The 16,106-nt window shown below is 44.3% G+C and overlaps 2 protein-coding genes across 3 annotated transcripts; one reads left to right on the top strand and one right to left on the bottom strand.

The window, feature by feature from the left end:
* Positions 1-1,519: 1,519 nt before the first annotated feature.
* sgf29 (SAGA complex associated factor 29) lies at positions 1,520-4,898 on the bottom strand. Its single transcript, XM_030089018.1, has 10 exons — positions 4,827-4,898; positions 4,308-4,381; positions 4,109-4,184; positions 3,954-4,026; positions 3,750-3,814; positions 3,524-3,653; positions 3,298-3,444; positions 3,129-3,164; positions 2,416-2,578; positions 1,520-2,333 (listed from the first exon to the last, which is right to left on the bottom strand). Exons 2-10 carry the CDS (start codon positions 4,371-4,373, stop codon positions 2,217-2,219), a joined length of 873 nt encoding a protein of 290 aa, XP_029944878.1. The 5' UTR covers positions 4,374-4,381; positions 4,827-4,898; the 3' UTR covers positions 1,520-2,216.
* Positions 4,899-8,277: 3,379 nt separating this feature from the next.
* On the top strand, positions 8,278-10,063 carry nupr1b (nuclear protein 1b). 2 transcript variants are annotated; one of them, XM_030089033.1, is made up of 4 exons: positions 8,278-8,467; positions 8,598-8,734; positions 9,560-9,586; positions 9,620-10,063. In XM_030089033.1, the coding sequence occupies exons 1-2, from the start codon at positions 8,371-8,373 to the stop codon at positions 8,723-8,725; spliced, it is 225 nt and encodes a 74-aa protein (XP_029944893.1). In that variant the 5' UTR covers positions 8,278-8,370; the 3' UTR covers positions 8,726-8,734; positions 9,560-9,586; positions 9,620-10,063. The 2 variants fall into 2 exon arrangements, with proteins under 2 accessions (XP_029944893.1, XP_029944891.1); XM_030089031.1 differs by having other exon boundaries at positions 9,560-10,063.
* The last annotated feature ends 6,043 nt before the right edge of the window (positions 10,064-16,106 follow it).

Genomic DNA, 16,106 nt, shown 5'->3' with positions numbered 1-16,106 from the left:
CCCAGCCTCCCTCGGGACATGAGAGAAGCTCTCCCGGAGGTGGGAGTTGAAAGCCATGCTGACAGAGGGTTCCGCCAGACGTTCCCAGCAGACCCTCACAACACGTTTGGGTCTGCCAAGTCTGTCCGGTTTCCTCCTCCGCCAGCGAATCCAACTCACCACCAGGTGGTGATCGGTCGACAGCTCTGCCCCTCTCTTCACCCGAGTGTCCAAAACACGCGGCCGGAGGTCAGATGACACGACAACAAAGTCGATCATCGACCTCCGACCAAGGGTGTCCTGGTGCCAAGTGCACTTATGGACACCCCTGTGCTCGAACATGGTGTTCGTTATGGACAAACTGTGACTAGCACAGAAGTCCAATAACAGAACACCACTCGGGTTCAGATCGGGGAGGCCGTGCGATCCAATCACCCCCTTCCAGGTCTCACTGTCGCCGCCCACGTGGGCGTTGAAGTCCCCCAGTAGAACAATGGAGTCCCCAGTCGGAGCACTGTCCAGCACCCCTCCCAGGGACTCCAAGAAGGCCTGGTACTCTGCACTGCTGTTCGGCCCGTAAGCCGAAACAACAGTGAGGCACCTATCCCCGACCCGAAGGCGCAGGGATGCAACCCTCTCGTTCACTGGGGTGAACTCCAACACATGGCGGCTGAGCTGTGGGGCTACAAGCAAACCCACACCAGCCCGCCGCCTCTCACTGCGGGCAACGCCAGAGAAGTGGAGAGTCCAGCCCTTCTCGAGAGGTTGGGTTCCAGAGCCCAGGCTATGTGTGGAGGTGAGCCCGACTATATCTAGCCGGTACCTCTCAACCTCCCTCACAAGCTCGGGCTCCTTCCCCGCCAACGAGGTGACATTCCATGTCCCTAGAGCCAGTCTCTGTGTCCGGGGATCGGGTCGCCGGGCACCCTGCCGTCGGCTGCCACCCAATCCACACTGCACCCGGCCCCTACGGTTCCCTCGGTGGGTGGTGAGCCCACCGGAGGTCAGGCCCACGTCGTCCCTTCGGGCTGAGCCCGGCCGGGCTGCGCAAATAATGGATGGTAAAATAACGCACCTATATCCAGCATTAGCCAGGTTAATGCAGTGTTTCCTCGTAATATTCATAAATAACAACTTGGTGAATAGAAATTTTAATGAAAATAAGCAAATAATTTGAAAACCACGTTAAATCTGCTTTAAAATATCAGGTAGAAACACCGCGTCTACTGTCAAGATGCTAATGCTAACATACGAGTTAGCCGCTTCTTCTTCTTTGGTGTGGGGAGGTTTTTTCGATTATTTTTGCCTTCACTGCCTCCTACTGGACAAAGAGTGGCATGTCAACGTTTTTATTTTGTTTCAAGGGCAAAATCAAAACTTTAAGAAACTGTTTTGGGGTCCGATTTCTGTGATTTATGTAGATTTATGTATGTGTATAGAGAGACGAGGCAAGATAAGGATTTCTCCAGCACCTTTCAAACACAAGGCAATTCACAGTGTTTCACAAAGAAATAAAAGAAATACTTTAAAAAAAAAAAAAAAAGGTGACCAATGGAAAGAAGAATAAGCTAAAAATCTTAAGATAAAGGTAATGAGTAAAAACTATTGTTGTATGGACAGCCGGAGCAGACAATAGCGTTTTAAATCCTGATTTTAAAGAAGTAAGCATGTCAGCAGGAAGTTCGTTCCACAGGTCAGGAGTGTAGGAACTGAAAGTTGCTTCATCTTGTTTCTTCCAACTCTGGGAACACGTAGTAAACCATTTCAGGGATCTTGATGTTTCATATCCTACTAGTAAATCTGAAATGTATAAGGTCTAAGACCATTCGAAGCTTCATGAAGCAGAAGTCACATTTTGAAGTAGACAGGGAGGTTCAGGGAGATACAGTATTAATGACAACCAAAAGGAGGCATGTATAATGTGAAAAGTATGAGTCCATTTTTTATTTGACTTTCTCGGGTTAAAGGAGCAGCTTTCTGTTGTTCTCTGATAAATATCAGAAACCTGCAAGTGAACTGGAGACGAGGTATGTGAGGGAAAAACAGCACACAGGTAAGAAGTTTTTTTTTTTATATATATATATATACACATTGAACAGATACAAACCTGTGTACGTTGAGCAACAACCCTGTCCATTCACACACGTCACTCATTACACTGCACTATGTAACATGTAAAACAAACGGTTGATCAATCAGACTGCAGCTGCTGATTTGGTCTCTGAAGTCGCTCCGTCTCACTTCTTCTTGTTCTCTTTGCAGGCCACCACGTATCGCTGCGCCACGTTCAGGGGGGGCGAGTACCCGTCGGCGTACGACGTGTCCTCGAACAGCACCGAGTAGTCGTCCTGCGGCTACACACACACACACACAGGGGTGACTCAGCCTGATGGGTGTGCGGAGCGGCGTCAGCAGGACGGAGGGAGCCGGACTCACCCTGTGAGGAGGGGTGTGGATCAGCGCTCTGTAGAAGCAGGTGGTCTGAGGGTAGAGAGCCAGGACCAGCTGGTCCTTGCTGAACAGGGCCTCCGGGTCCGTCTCCGGATTGGCTTTCCACTGAGGGAGGGGGATGATCCGACGTCTGCTCAGAGTGTGTCTCCTGCGCACACACACACATGCACACACCCCGAGGTTATTTATGAACAGGATGGATCGATGCAGAGAAGGATTTTCCCCAAGAGGAATAATAAATGCTGCGTTCTTTCTTTTAGTGGTGTTGTAAAAATATGATGTGAAGAAAGGGAGTGGATTATTTGACTTCCTTCTTAATAAGAATAGAAATTAACTAAAATGTTCCACTGTGCCACATTTAACTGTATATTTTAATGAAGTTGAGTGCAGCAGTCCAGAAATGTCATGTTTACCCCCGTTTCCATGGAGACAAACCTGGGCATTTTGGAAAATTGGAGTTTTCAGCACTCCACTGTCATGTAAACGGACACTCGTCACAAAGGGTTTTTGCTCTTTCGGGGCCTCAGTCTGGTTTTCACGACTTTTATAATTCAGAGAAGTTTGTGTGTAAAAAATGCGCCTGTGGCACTTAAAAAAAAAAAAAAAGAAAAGATCAACACACTTTTTCTTGTCCTGAGTATCAAACACTGTTTCCTCGCAGAAATAGAAACCTGAAGTTCAAGTTTAGAAACACTCACTCTTTTCCTTCTTCATCGATGTCGTCCACTTCGTACCTTCAGAGACGACAGCAGAGAATTGTCATGCTGCATCATCATCATCATCATCATCATCATCATCATCGTCATCATCATCATCAAGGTCCTTGTGCCGCTGCAGCATCATTTCTGATCTGTGTGCTGTGCTCACTTGTTGGTGGAGTGGTTGTAGCTGACGACCTCGGCCAGGATCCACTGTTCGTCTCCGTCCACCGCCTTCACCCTCGCCGCCACCTTGTCGCCCTGCTTGGCCACGTAGTCGCTGCTGGCCGGCGTGGCGCCGCACAGCGGCGGGGGGCTGTTTACGGCGGAGAGAAGGACAAAACCGTCAGTGTATCTTCCCACAGATGCTTAAAAGAAAAGGGAAGTGCTGCTACCTCTCTCCCGGCTTCCCGATCCACAGGGGAAGTGTCATGGCCGACTGCTGCAGGAGCGTCATCAGAACGCCTCGCCGCATCGTCTTCCTGGGAGGGTCGCTGTCACTGTAAACGCCCGCCATCTTAGCAGCTGCAAAACAAAGAAAGAAACCGAAATGGCGATTTACTTTGGCATGAACCTATCGATTCGATCCAGGTGCAGGTGTGAAAACCTGAGCAGACGTACCGATCCTGCGCTCCTCCAGCAGGGACTTGATTTCTGCAATTTTGTCCAGAGAGTGACGCAGGATGCTGCAGAGACCAAGACAAGTGTAAAGGAAATAAGAGACAACATGGACGCCTGTGTCTCCACATCGAGATGGCCAAAAACTAACACTGACTCTAAACATCAGAATCAAAGTGAAAATGCACACATTCAACACAGGCTGACCTGCACTCGGCCTCGGCGTCAGCTTTGGCCGTGGTGTACAGTCCTCTCAGCTTGGTGCGGTAATACGGAGACGCTGCAGGAAATGAAACCCACAAAGAGCTCAGATCGAGCGTGAGAAACCTTCAGAAAAGACACGTGGAACCTGCAACACTGACTTTTGTTTTCCGTCTGCATCCTCTCATGTGTTTTCTGGATGTTCAGCAGATTGTGTTCGCTGCGAGACCTCTCCTCCTGAAACACACATACTTAGCCAGAGTATCACACACACACACACACACACACACACACACACACACACACACACACACACACACACAGATACAGATGTTGTGTTTCCATGACTCTTCTACTTACCTGAGTCTGTTTGATGAGCTGATGCATCTCTGTGAGCAGCTCTGCGATTTTGGTGTCAGCTGACATGTTTGTACCTTCAAAGTCAAACAGAAGAACACATTTTAAGTTCTGCACCAGTTTCATCCTTCTACCCTGAGCATTGCGTGTGCATGGATGGGATTTTGCCTGGACAAATGGACCTGAATGTAAACATCTCAGATTATCTGACCACCGTTTAGCCTCAGATGATCTGAATGGGGAACAAACAGCATTTGCACCCCAGTTGTACCATTCTGGCCGAACGACACGTTAAAAACACGGCTGATTCACAGAATATGTTTCTTATGGACTCTTTAGGAAGAGTAATCGGAGTAAATAAAGTAACGTGAAATAAGCTAGCTGAGTCAAACTGCTTCGCGTCGCTAATGTTCGCCACAATAAAATATTTAAGAAAAACCGAGCGAATGTTAAACCAAACTGAGTCGATAAGTCCATAAAAAGTATTCAATTTGTTTTGAAATCGCAGGGAGAAATACTCACCGTGCTTACGGGACGGTTTGTTTACAGTCCAGATGCTAATGCTAACACGGGTTAGCTCCTGCGTCCTCTGCTTCTTCTTCTTTGGTTTTGGGAGGTTTTCTTCTCACACCGCCTCCAGCTGGACACAGGTCGGTACTGCAGCTACAGCACAGGATTCAGTTCATCTCAGTTCATATTTAGCTTCTTCAGTGTCTTTTCAAAAACTACTATGTAATGTTTCGGCTTATAATAATTACACATTTAATATTATCTTGCAGAAAAAAAAGCAGAGGCAGGGAGTGAAGTGAACTGAGCTCACAAAAGGATAAAACCTGACCAGCAGGAGACAAATAGAGGCAACGACCCAAATCAAAGTGCACAAATTGAAGAAATGTTAAAGAATTCACTCAAAATGCAAAGTGATAGAAATGATGCTAAACGATAACAGAGGATGTTTGGGTGCTTTTGTGCATCTTTGTGTTTGTTTTGTGTCACGGTCTGATTGTGGTCTTGAGGGGGATGGAGGGAGGAAGAGTCAGATGGTCGACAGTGGCGCTCAGACACGCTCTTTAGTTGCTCCAGTGTTTTGCCGTGAAGGAAAATCCGCTCTCTGTGTTGACAGAGTTCTGTCTGAAGTGTTTCACTGCTTCAGTGAGTGACAGGCAGCAGAACTGCTGAACGCTTAAAGCTTTTTCTGTCTTTCTCTTTGTCCCGCTTGGCTTTTAATGACGGTACTTTGTCCCGGACTCAAGGTTGAGAACAAACTGTGCTATCTTAACACTGCGAGAGCGCCCAGTCCGCAAACATCCTGTGAATGAATGACCAACGTCAGCAGAAAGGAGAGAGTGGCGCCAAAACCTGAAGGTTAAAACACAAGGTGCAGGGTAAGACGCCAGGATTCACCAAACCGAATCAAACTCTGAGAATCAGGTTCTGCCTCTGAGATGCTGAATTCACACGATGTAAACCTGAGAGTCTGAGCTGCATGAGAAGCTGTTGAAGGCAGATCAAAGGTGTCTTCGATCCAGTCTGGGAAATGATAAAAGACACTGAAAAAGCTGTGCTGTTGCTCCAAAGTTAACATGCAATGTTTATAGGACATGTTTTGTGCATTTCACTCTATTTGGTGTCAGAAAAAAACAACATTAAAATTGTCTCTATGGTCAAATTGTCGCAATTTTGGTACTGATTGTTTGATTTTCGAAAAAGAGCACATTCTCTGAACCATAACAAAGAAAATGTTTAAATGAAAACACTGAAGTGTGGTTAAACAGTAATTAAAAGCCCTGTTTTTCATTTGATTCCTACACCTACAGTTCAGATATCAAATCCCTCTGAAAAGCTGCAGCAATCTAAGTATTGGAACAAAGCATTTACTCAGTCTGCGGTGATCCTGCACTGGTGTAAAGTTCTACTAGAGTGTCATTATAATGTTCTTTTCAGAGATTTCCAGAAGCCTAAGATGAATCTTTTGGTTGAAACTTTTAGGGAAACATTTCTGAGGAATAAATAACCTAAAGTTCAGAGGTTTTGCTCCATTTGTGTTGTTTTCCATGGGTTTTTAGTCACACACCAGAGTTGAGTCACATTTATTTCTGTCACCGCGTCAGTCAGGAGTCGTTTCAGGCTCTTTCTGGTCGTTTCTCTGTTTTTCTCCGGGCTGCAGGACAGATGGGACTCCTCCTGCAGCGGCTTCTCAGGAAGTCCGTCTCAGGTTTCATTTCTGCTCGGTAAATATTTACAGGCGAGTCTGAACACACACACACACACACACGCACACACACACGCAGTAAACCCATTTATCGGTGTGACCCGTTGATCATTAACTCACTCTCACTTATCAACAACAGATCCAGGTCACCCGTTAAAGTCATAAATACACCCAAACATCAGCGAGTCAAAGTTTACTTGGTTCACACTTCATGACAATTAACCCTTTAACAGACCGTTGAACTCCTTTTGTGTTGCCGTTTAATTCAAATCTTTAAGAAATGTCGTTGTTTTCATCGATCATATGAGATGAAAGAGCCACATGTAGGTCGAATAATCAGTAACGTACGCAGCAGTTTTATTTGTAGTTCTAAAAAAAGAACACACGACCACAAACATGAGCACGTTCCAAACTGATTTTCCCCTCATTTCAGCGTTTTTTTCATGGCGTTGCACCTTCTTATCAGAGCACTATCGGGATCCTGGACCCTGAAGAGTCTCAAAGGTCGAGACAAACGGAGCAGGTCAGCGAACGTTCTTATTTCCAGCATGAACATCATGTAGGACGCAGATATCAGACACGCCTGTTCTGCTCTGTGGAGGTTTGGAAAGTCACCCTGAAGCTCACTGCCTCCATGTGTTTAAGATCTATTTAATACAGTTTGCAATTTATGACACTGAGGTCAATCTGGAGCATTTTCTAGTGGAGCTGCTTTATGTTTAGACTGCTAAGAGATCTTATTTGATTTTCTGTTTTTCTCACTCTACATTCAGTTTTATTTCAAAATTTCATGTCACTGCTGTTGAGTCTCTGCCATGTAGTGTTTTCTCCCTCCTCCTCCTGAAATACTGACGGTAACTGAGTGTGTGTGAAATCTGCAGCTGCTGATAAAGAGAGAAAACAGGAGTGAAGGCCGCGCGTCAGCAGAATGCTGGAATATAGGACAACCAGCAAAACAAAGCAAATCTTTAACACTGACTCACATTTTATCAAGTTCTGGATTAAAGTGATGGAGAAAAAAAGTCACAGCTCAAACAGGGAAAGTTAGAAAGTCTTCCTAAAGTCAGTCTGTGTGTGAATCAAACTAGAAAGTGAAATCAAACAATCAAAAGTGTCATTCAAAAGATAAACTGCCATAAACTGACTCATGAGATTAAAAAAAGGAAAATGTTAAAGGGTGTGGAATCATCATGTAGAACAAAAGGAGAGTTAAATTATAAGGCCACTTTCTTTAAAAAGTAGTGCTGTCAATTTTAATCGCGATTAATCCATTGAGGTCTGCCAACTGGGTCAAAGAAAAGAACTAGAGGTTAATAGTGTTTTTCCTGACATTGGGACTGATTTATGAGGATTAGATTCTTCATTGCAATTAATCTCAACTTTAAAAAAAGTTAATTGTTGACAGTTCTCCATGAATTAATCACGATTAATTGTGATCAATGTGATTAAATTGCGATCAATGCGATTAAAACTGACAGCACTATTAAAAAGTGAAACTTTTTTTCTCCACAAGCTAAATATGTCAAAAGGTGAAAGAAATCTTCGTAAAAAAATCAACTTTGTTTTGGTTCATTTTTGACTTCAACAGAAAAACTGTCTGATGCAACATTTCTACATCAGAAACATGAAACCAGAGGAGGAGGAGGAGAGGGATGAAGAGGAGAGGGAGAAGAGATGAGGAGGAGGAGGGATGAAGAGGAGGAGGATCAGACAGAAGGAGGAGGAGCAGAGTGTTGTATAAAATCCACAGAGAGAGAAAAAATCTGCAGTGAAGATCTTTTTTCTCCAACTGGAAGATTTTCTTCTTTTCTTTTTTTCATCTGGAAACTTTTCTTCTTTCTTGCAGAGACAAACATGAGCCACGTGGACGTGAAGAACATGAAGCCGAGCAGCTTCGAGGAGGAATATTACGACCAGTACGAGTATTATAACCTGACCGACAAATACACAGGTGAGCCTCTCTTTAACGCAGCTTTCACCTGCTGAGTCAGCACTTTTCCTCTAACGGCGTGTGTGTGTGTGTGTGTGTGTGTGTGTGTGTGTGTGTGTGTGTGTGTGTGTGTGTGTGTGTGTGTGTGCAGAGGGATCAGCCCGGAAAGGTCGCACAAAGAAAGAATCGAGCGAAAACACCAACAGACCAAATCCAGGCGGACACGAGCGGAAGATCTCGGAGAAGCTGCAGAACAGCGAGAAGAAAGCCAAAGAGTGAAAAGCTCAGGTGGGGCGGCTTCACTCCGGTCTCCTCCCTCCAGAGTCTTTGTTATTCTGTTCTTTTCTACTTTCTGCTCCTGTCAACACAAACACCGTCACGTCACTCCGCGGTGACGTCACGCGATGACGTCTCTAATTTGGAAACAATGTAAACATTCGAATTAAAAAAACATTGAAGTTCGTTTAGCTGAAGATGGATTAAAGTTATTTAGCTTAATTTTAAGGTTAAGCTGGTTAATGTTGGATTAGTTAATTTGAGGTAAAAAAAAAAATAATAATTTGATTTTAAACTTATAGTTCATGTGAGGTTAATATATTATCTTAAGGTTTGGCTGGCTGAGGGCGAATTAGTTAATGTGAAGTTAGAATTAGTGTTTATTGCTAGCAGTTGGTTACTGTGTTAATTTGGTTTATGTTAGGCTGGAGTTGGATTATTCCATTTAATCTGGAGGTAAAGCTGAGTTTCTGCTCACTGTTCTTGCCGTCAGATGCCGTTTTGAGGTCAGTTATTTTTAGGTTAGTGTTAGGATGGTATTATCAGTGTGCTAAAGTTCATTTAATATCAAAGTGGTTCATCGTGGGTCACTTAAGGCTAAGTTGTCTATCATAGCTTAATAATTGTTCAAATTAGGTTCCTCAGTGCATCTATTAATTGATGTAACTTTAGTTAATGTTAGGATGATATTCTGTTAGTTCTTGCTTGGTAAATGTTTCTACTGCTCTTTTTTTTTTTAGTGTAAATGTATGAAAACAACAGGTTTTTCCCTCTTCTTAGACTTTTGGAACTATTGAGTTTTAGCCTGATGTGAAGTTTGATGTTTTTGTGACTCAGGACTTCTCGGACGGATCTTCCCGGAAACAGACCTGGGCGTCATGGCGACGGATGGAGATGCAGACCTGGGTGTCATGGCGACGGATGGAGATGCAGACCTGGGCGTCATGGCGACGGATGGAGATGCAGACCTGGGCGTCACGGCGACGCGGCTTGCTGGCGGACGCTGACCCTGTGGGTGCAGACGTCGCTGACAGACGCTCACCTGTGCAGGCGTGGCCTGCTCCGCTGACGCAGCGCGGCGGCGGCGGCGGCAGCAGTTCGGTGTTTTTCATAAGGTGTTTTTAAGAAACTTCCTGAAATGACCTCTCAGGGTGAATTTTCAGTAGTTTCTCAGACTTGTGTACAAAGCTCACAGCTTACACATCCTGTTTTTTTATATTACTGATCACATTTCAACATGTTGATGAATCACCATTCATCTGTTTGAACACTTTTGACTCTCAGATTTCTTTTGAATCAATAATTGAGACTTTGCTTCATCAATAAAGTTCTCATTTAAGATGTCTGCGTCTGCATGTTTATCCATAAATACAATGAAATTGTTTTTTGTATCAAATATTTCACTGTTGAGTAACACTGAGGCTTCAGAACCTGCCTGGAGTAATAACTGGCAGTGAAACCTGTGGAGACCACAAACAAACAAAAAGCCTCAAGAACGCAGGACGCTGCTGTCCAAAAATACCCTCCCAGACATAACTTTAATTTAAGAAAAATAACAGTTTGTTGTATTTTTATCTGGATGAGCTGAAATCAGCATTAACAAAATAAACAGCATCATATTTTAACAGTTACCTCCTACCGGGTAATCAGGTGATCGGCTTAACACCAGCCACATCCCTGTAACTAGAGGCTCTGTAAAAATCAAACAACTGAAAAGAAAAAAATAATCAGTTTTATGAACACCTCTAACTGAACTAAAAATCTGAACCCTCAGCTCCAGGATATATCCCAGAAAATCATTCAGCCGCAAATGAGGAGGTTCATTATGCTTCAGGCCAGTGGGAGCAAAGCCTCCTCGTGTTTGTTCCTGGAAGTTTTCCATCTCATCGGAACTCCGCAAACTGAGCCTGAACCTTCGGCTGCAGTTTGTCTCATTACGAGCTCAGAAAAGCTCCACGAAGAGTCTGTCCTTCAGTCACCTGGTGACCTGATGCAGCCTGGACTGCAGAGCCACCGTCCACCGGCAGGGGGCAGCAGCGGGCTGACAGAGAGAGGGAGAGAGAGAGCGAGAGAGAGAGAGCTCCTCCAGCAGTCTTAAACATGTGGCAGCATAACTAGAAAATTAACCAGCTCTAACTGTAAGCTTTACCAACTAGAAAGGTCTTCAGCCAGACCTCGAGACCTCGAGAGAAGCGACTGTCGGCCTCCATGACTGAAACTGGGAGCTGGTTCCACATGAGAGGAGCCTGACAGCTGAAAGCTCCGCTTCCTGTTCTACTCTAGAAAACCGGGGATCCTGGGTTACTGTACGATTAAATCATTTTTCTCTCAGATGGTTTGGGTCAAATGTAATAACTTAGTTTTTATCCGAGTTCAGGAGCAGAACATTACAGGTCTTCCAGATTTGTGTGTCTTGAAGACAAACTCCTGCTTTGAGAAGTTGATCACTATGACCTGGTTTCACAGTTAAATAGATCTGTGTATCAAATCACATACAGGGTCTCAGTGAGTGTGCATGTGAGGGTGAGGATCAATCCGTGCACGGATCACCACAGACTGCACGGGACTCTTCCTGTAGCTACATAGAAAATGTGCAAATTTAGTGATTTCTTTTCATTTAAGAATAACAATCAAAAAAACTACAGTTAAATGTGAAATCCATTGATGGTTCAAACCACTGGAGAATTATAATGATTCAACTGATTTGTTCATTATATATTCTACTTTGTTTTTATCCATCTGCCTGGAATGGCTGCACATCTTTAAAGTTTGCTTTATGTTGAGATTGCAGTCATTACTCATAGTGAATGTTTGTTTTTATGAAAATATAGACATTTTGTCCACATATAAACTCTGTTTGATAAAGAAAAACTTGAAAATTCAAATGTAAAGGTTGCTATCCTTCAATTTTACCGGTCCGAATCATTCAGGATTGTTAAACCGTTGTGGTCTGTGTTCATTCGCGGCATCACCATGATGCTGGTTACATCATTCATAATGCTGATTATGCTAATTAGAACTGTGTTCCTGGTTATGTTAGTTATAATGCTGGTTATACTGGTGACATCTGCAACTGTTGGCTGAAACACAGAAACATGAATCAAGATTATTTATAGCGCTTACATAACCCGCCTCTATAATCCAGTTTAGCGTTTCTGGACCACTATCTCAGAGACACACACACACACACACACACACACACACACACACACACACACACACACACACACACACACACACACACCTCCTGCTCCCCCTCATCGGAGATACCAGTGCTTTTAGAAACTCCCTCGGTTGCCTAGCAACTGGTAGTGAGGGTTGCCAAAACAGACAGAGATCATTGGTTTGTTACAGCTGTGTAATGCGATATTGTGTAAATGTTTCCAGTCTGGTTCCTTTGAAGTCTAAATATGAAGTCTTGAGTTAATGTTGGAAGTGATTTTTGTTTTGCTCTTTGTCGATTTCATTTGATGTTTTCTTCCACGGATGAGGAAGAGAAGTTCACAGGGGTCGGCCAGGACCAGGGGAGCTGCTCCATCACCGGGTCATCATGCTGTCATACTCAGGTCATCGGGATTTAATCCACCAGGGAGGAAGTTATGAACACATGACGGCTGACTGAGAGCTGAACATGAGACAGATGTTATTAAAGTGAAGATGGAGCCGAGTGGGAGGAGCTGCTTCAGGAAACGCTGCAGCATCGGGATTTGTTTCCAGTCAAGTCCTGCAGGGTCTGAATTACTAAGATCTGTTCTAGGTGTTCCTGTTGTATTGCAATAAGGCTGCATTTACGTGATGAGGTTAAACTCCCGTTGTGTCTTTGTGTCCGTTTATACAAGTTCAGAGCCTCTGAGTTAAAGAGCGATGTTTTGTAGCTGGCTTTCGAGGTGGAACTTTTTGAAAATGCTCCATGTAGATGGCAGAAAATGCTGCTTCAATCAAAACAATGCCACTGTGCACCTCGGCTGCTGGAGATGGTTCTTCCTCACATGTGGAAGCTGATGGACGATAACAAGAACGTTTTCCTCCAGAGCGTCATGACTCCTGGTCCAGATCCTCCGGTTAGACTTAACAGTCACTGTAACAACAATCCGACGTGGTCGTCTGTCCGAAAAGCAACAGCAGCCTCCAGTGGTTCCACTTCAAAACTACATAGTTTTCAGCGTGTCTGCCATTTCTGTGTAAACGGACATCATTACCATCAAATTATTTATTCAGGCTTTTTATTTTGTTCTTTTTAATTGATTGTAGTTCAGCGCTGTGGATAACCTTCGCCTCAGCTGGTTTCTTTGTGTTTAGCACTCAGAGACACAAAGACTTGAATGTCCCTGTGTTGTGTAAAGTCTTTGTTCATATCTTCCACTCATCCCACAGTTTTTGAACTGAAGCTTCCCTTTGTTTCCTCGTGTTAGCTGCTGTTGTCAGATTAGCTCGACTGCTACGATCAACTGGAGGAGCGTTACGTTTGAGCGAAACATCAAAGCAACATTTTTCCTTTCTAGCTGTTGAATGATCATCCCGAGTTGGTTTAACCTGAAAGGAGCTGCTGCAGCGCATCGAGTGAATATTAAACACGCTGCTGTTTCCACACATTATCCAGATGAATCTCCTCAGAGTGAAGGCTTAAGCGTTTTCAGCACGTCGTCCTGCTGCAGAGAAGCTCTGAGAACCACTAAAGGCAGAGGATGAGGAGCTAATGAGGCCCGCGGGGAGCCGGGGCTTCAGAGGGGGCGGGGCCCCTCCCCTTTCCCTGACCCCACCGCCAACGTTCCACTCTCATGCCTGACCACCTCCCTGTTAACACCACTCACTCGGCGGCGCCGGACGGCGCTCTGACCCGCCGAGTTCACCGCCGCGGCCCACGAGTCGCCAGAAAGGGACAACGGATCACCCCGAGAACCTGCTGGCTTCTCGACAAAGTTCCTCTGGATTAGAGGCCAGAGGGATGATGAGCCCAAACAAAACACTAAAAGACAGAAATATCACACACGCCTACACATACAGACACACACACCAAAGTAACAAACGACACAAAATGAATGAAAACCAATAAATCGGACATGTGAAGTGAAGCTGCTGAGTAATTAATCTGATCGATTAGACTTCAACGCATTGATTATGATTCAGACCCTATGTGTATATATATACAGTGTATATATATATATATATATATATATATATATATATATATATATATATATATATATATATATATATATATATGAGCTTGTAAAGGATTTGAAATGTCGTAGAAGGTATCAGTTTGAATGTTTTCAGAAAGAAATACGAACACAAGTTTGTCTCTTTATTCGGGTAGCAGCCCTGAAATGAGGCCAGAGAAGGAGCTGCCTCATGCAGCCTCACAGACAGCAACCTGGAGAGGAGGGGCAACTTCAGCAGCACCATTAAATATTAACTCCACAGAGAAGAAGCATCCACCGCAAGACAAATAAAGTCAAAATACTCAGGTACCTTACAAGGCAGAATAACATGCAGGGCAGCGCCCCCTCCTGTTGTTTCAGTCAGAGTTAGAGAGTTAGAACCTGATTTCACCTAAGCAAGAGGATAAAGGCGAGTCCAGCCGTTTGAGTGAGTTCAGACCAGATAGACGGCTTTGGCCATGACCGTACTCATCCAGGATCGTCACAGGAGGCCAGTTTGTAATCCCACAAAGCCCCTCAGGCTTCTTCCAATCACAGGATAGTGCTTCTTCACCTCGTCTCAACCTCCTGGAACACTTTCTTCTCCCGCTTTCTCATACGCTCTTGAGCGCAGTCCGTCTTGAACGACCCGTCCATCCGTCTTCCTTATCCTGTTGGTGGGGGAGTGGAGCCGTGCAGCTACCTGAGGCAGACTCCATGAAATCATTTCACCGGCTCTCCACCCGCCCGCTCGCGCTTTGTGCGAATGATCCGCAGCACTGTGGCGAGTTCAACGAACCCTCGGGGCGTGAGCAAGGCAGCTCCGACAGCTTCCGATCCGTGCCGGGGATATTTCATCAGTAGCTGGAGATTGATGTGATCCGCCGGGGAGGATTTCACACGGGGCCCGTTTTCAGCCGAGCGCCTCTGAGGGAACTTCGTGACACTAAGTGTTGTAGATTGGAGACGTGTTGCCTTGAATGTCAAGTGCAGGAACCTTCTGGTTCTTTCTCTTGTTTCAATCATGGCCTTAAAGGGCAGGAGGAAAATAATCATTTATTTGATTACTGCTCTTCTCCTTTATCCTTATGGCCAGAAATACATCACTGGAGAAGAGAACAAAAGGTGAATTGATTTTTTTCCCTACAAAGTCTTTATCCTATTCTCTGAAGAGGTGTCTTGAAGAGGGACAGAGACCAAACCAGCTCTTCCATTCTTTAAGGCCTCGTTTCCAAGATCACTTCTAGTGAAAAGAGCAAACTTTTGTTGTATTTCGACTGTTTGTTTACATGACAGAATTGTTCAGATTCATTGAAAGCTGAACTTTTTAGAAAACAGCTTCCAGTCTGCTAAATGCTCCATTTGACGGAGTTCTATAACTGAATCAGTTTTTCTGGATGTATGTGAGGAGATCAACAATAACAGTCAGGATTCAGAGTGTTTGAGTTGTTCTTTTCTTTAGAAATGAACAGTTTTTCTCTTACAAAGTGAACAGTTAGTAACATTTACTGCACCATCATCGGCATATGTGGAGAGCATGTCAACAGAGTGGAAATTTGCCATGAAGAAGGACAGCTTAGCTGACATGTTCCATCCTACTCTTCCCTGTGGTTATATTTCAAAATCACAGCGCCCACTAGTGGACTAAAATGCTTTATGCTCTATCTGAAAGGCAACAAGGCAGCAGTGGCTCAGTTGCTTCAGTGGGTTGTCTTTCACACCCTAATCTCTCGCTGTTCAGAAGCCACAGTGTCCTTGAGCAAGACGGTGAACCCCATGATTCTCCCAGTGTTGTTTGAACACTTTTCTGTCTCCTTTACAGTGTAAATTTATGGACCAGTGACTTGGCTCAACTGGCAAAACAGAAACGAAATCCTAGCATGTTGACTCTTGAGCTTATAGTTCAGTTCAATCATTTAAATATTCGAGAAAAGCACATGAGCAGGCACATCGGTTGTCTCTGTTTCTTTACATGCATGTGTAATATTGTCAGTGTCTTTATTACAGTGGTTTATTAAGAGAAATGGAAAAGGGACAAGTGTTCCCACTCATTATTGTCATAAGAACAATAACGCCTTCAACAGGGATGACGTGTTGTTGTACCGCAGTACTTGGCGCACAACGAACGTTTCACCTTGGGAACAAATAAATAAATAAAGAAGACTTGTGAATATTTACTTGAAGCACATCTCAAGATTTAAAGGAATAGTAAGTGTAACATATTCGGTTGGAGGCCTTTCTCC

This window comes from Salarias fasciatus, chromosome 4 (assembly GCF_902148845.1).
Source record: "Salarias fasciatus chromosome 4, fSalaFa1.1, whole genome shotgun sequence".
In the NCBI taxonomy this organism is placed as follows: domain Eukaryota; kingdom Metazoa; phylum Chordata; class Actinopteri; order Blenniiformes; family Blenniidae; genus Salarias; species Salarias fasciatus.
This window is presented reverse-complemented; position numbering and strand designations above follow the sequence as displayed.

Coding starts and splice junctions, on each gene's coding strand:
- nupr1b (XM_030089033.1), top strand. CDS start 8,371: ATGAGCCACGTGGACGTGAAGAACATGAAGCCGAGCAGCTTCGAGGAG. Junction 8,468..8,597: donor CCTGACCGACAAATACACAG/GTGAGCCTCTCT, acceptor GTGTGTGTGCAG/AGGGATCAGCCCGGAAAGGT.
- sgf29 (XM_030089018.1), bottom strand. CDS start 4,373: ATGTCAGCTGACACCAAAATCGCAGAGCTGCTCACAGAGATGCATCAG. Junction 2,579..3,128: donor ATCGATGAAGAAGGAAAAGA/GTGAGTGTTTCT, acceptor GTGTGTGCGCAG/GAGACACACTCTGAGCAGAC. Junction 2,334..2,415: donor TCCACACCCCTCCTCACAGG/GTGAGTCCGGCT, acceptor GTGTGTGTGTAG/CCGCAGGACGACTACTCGGT.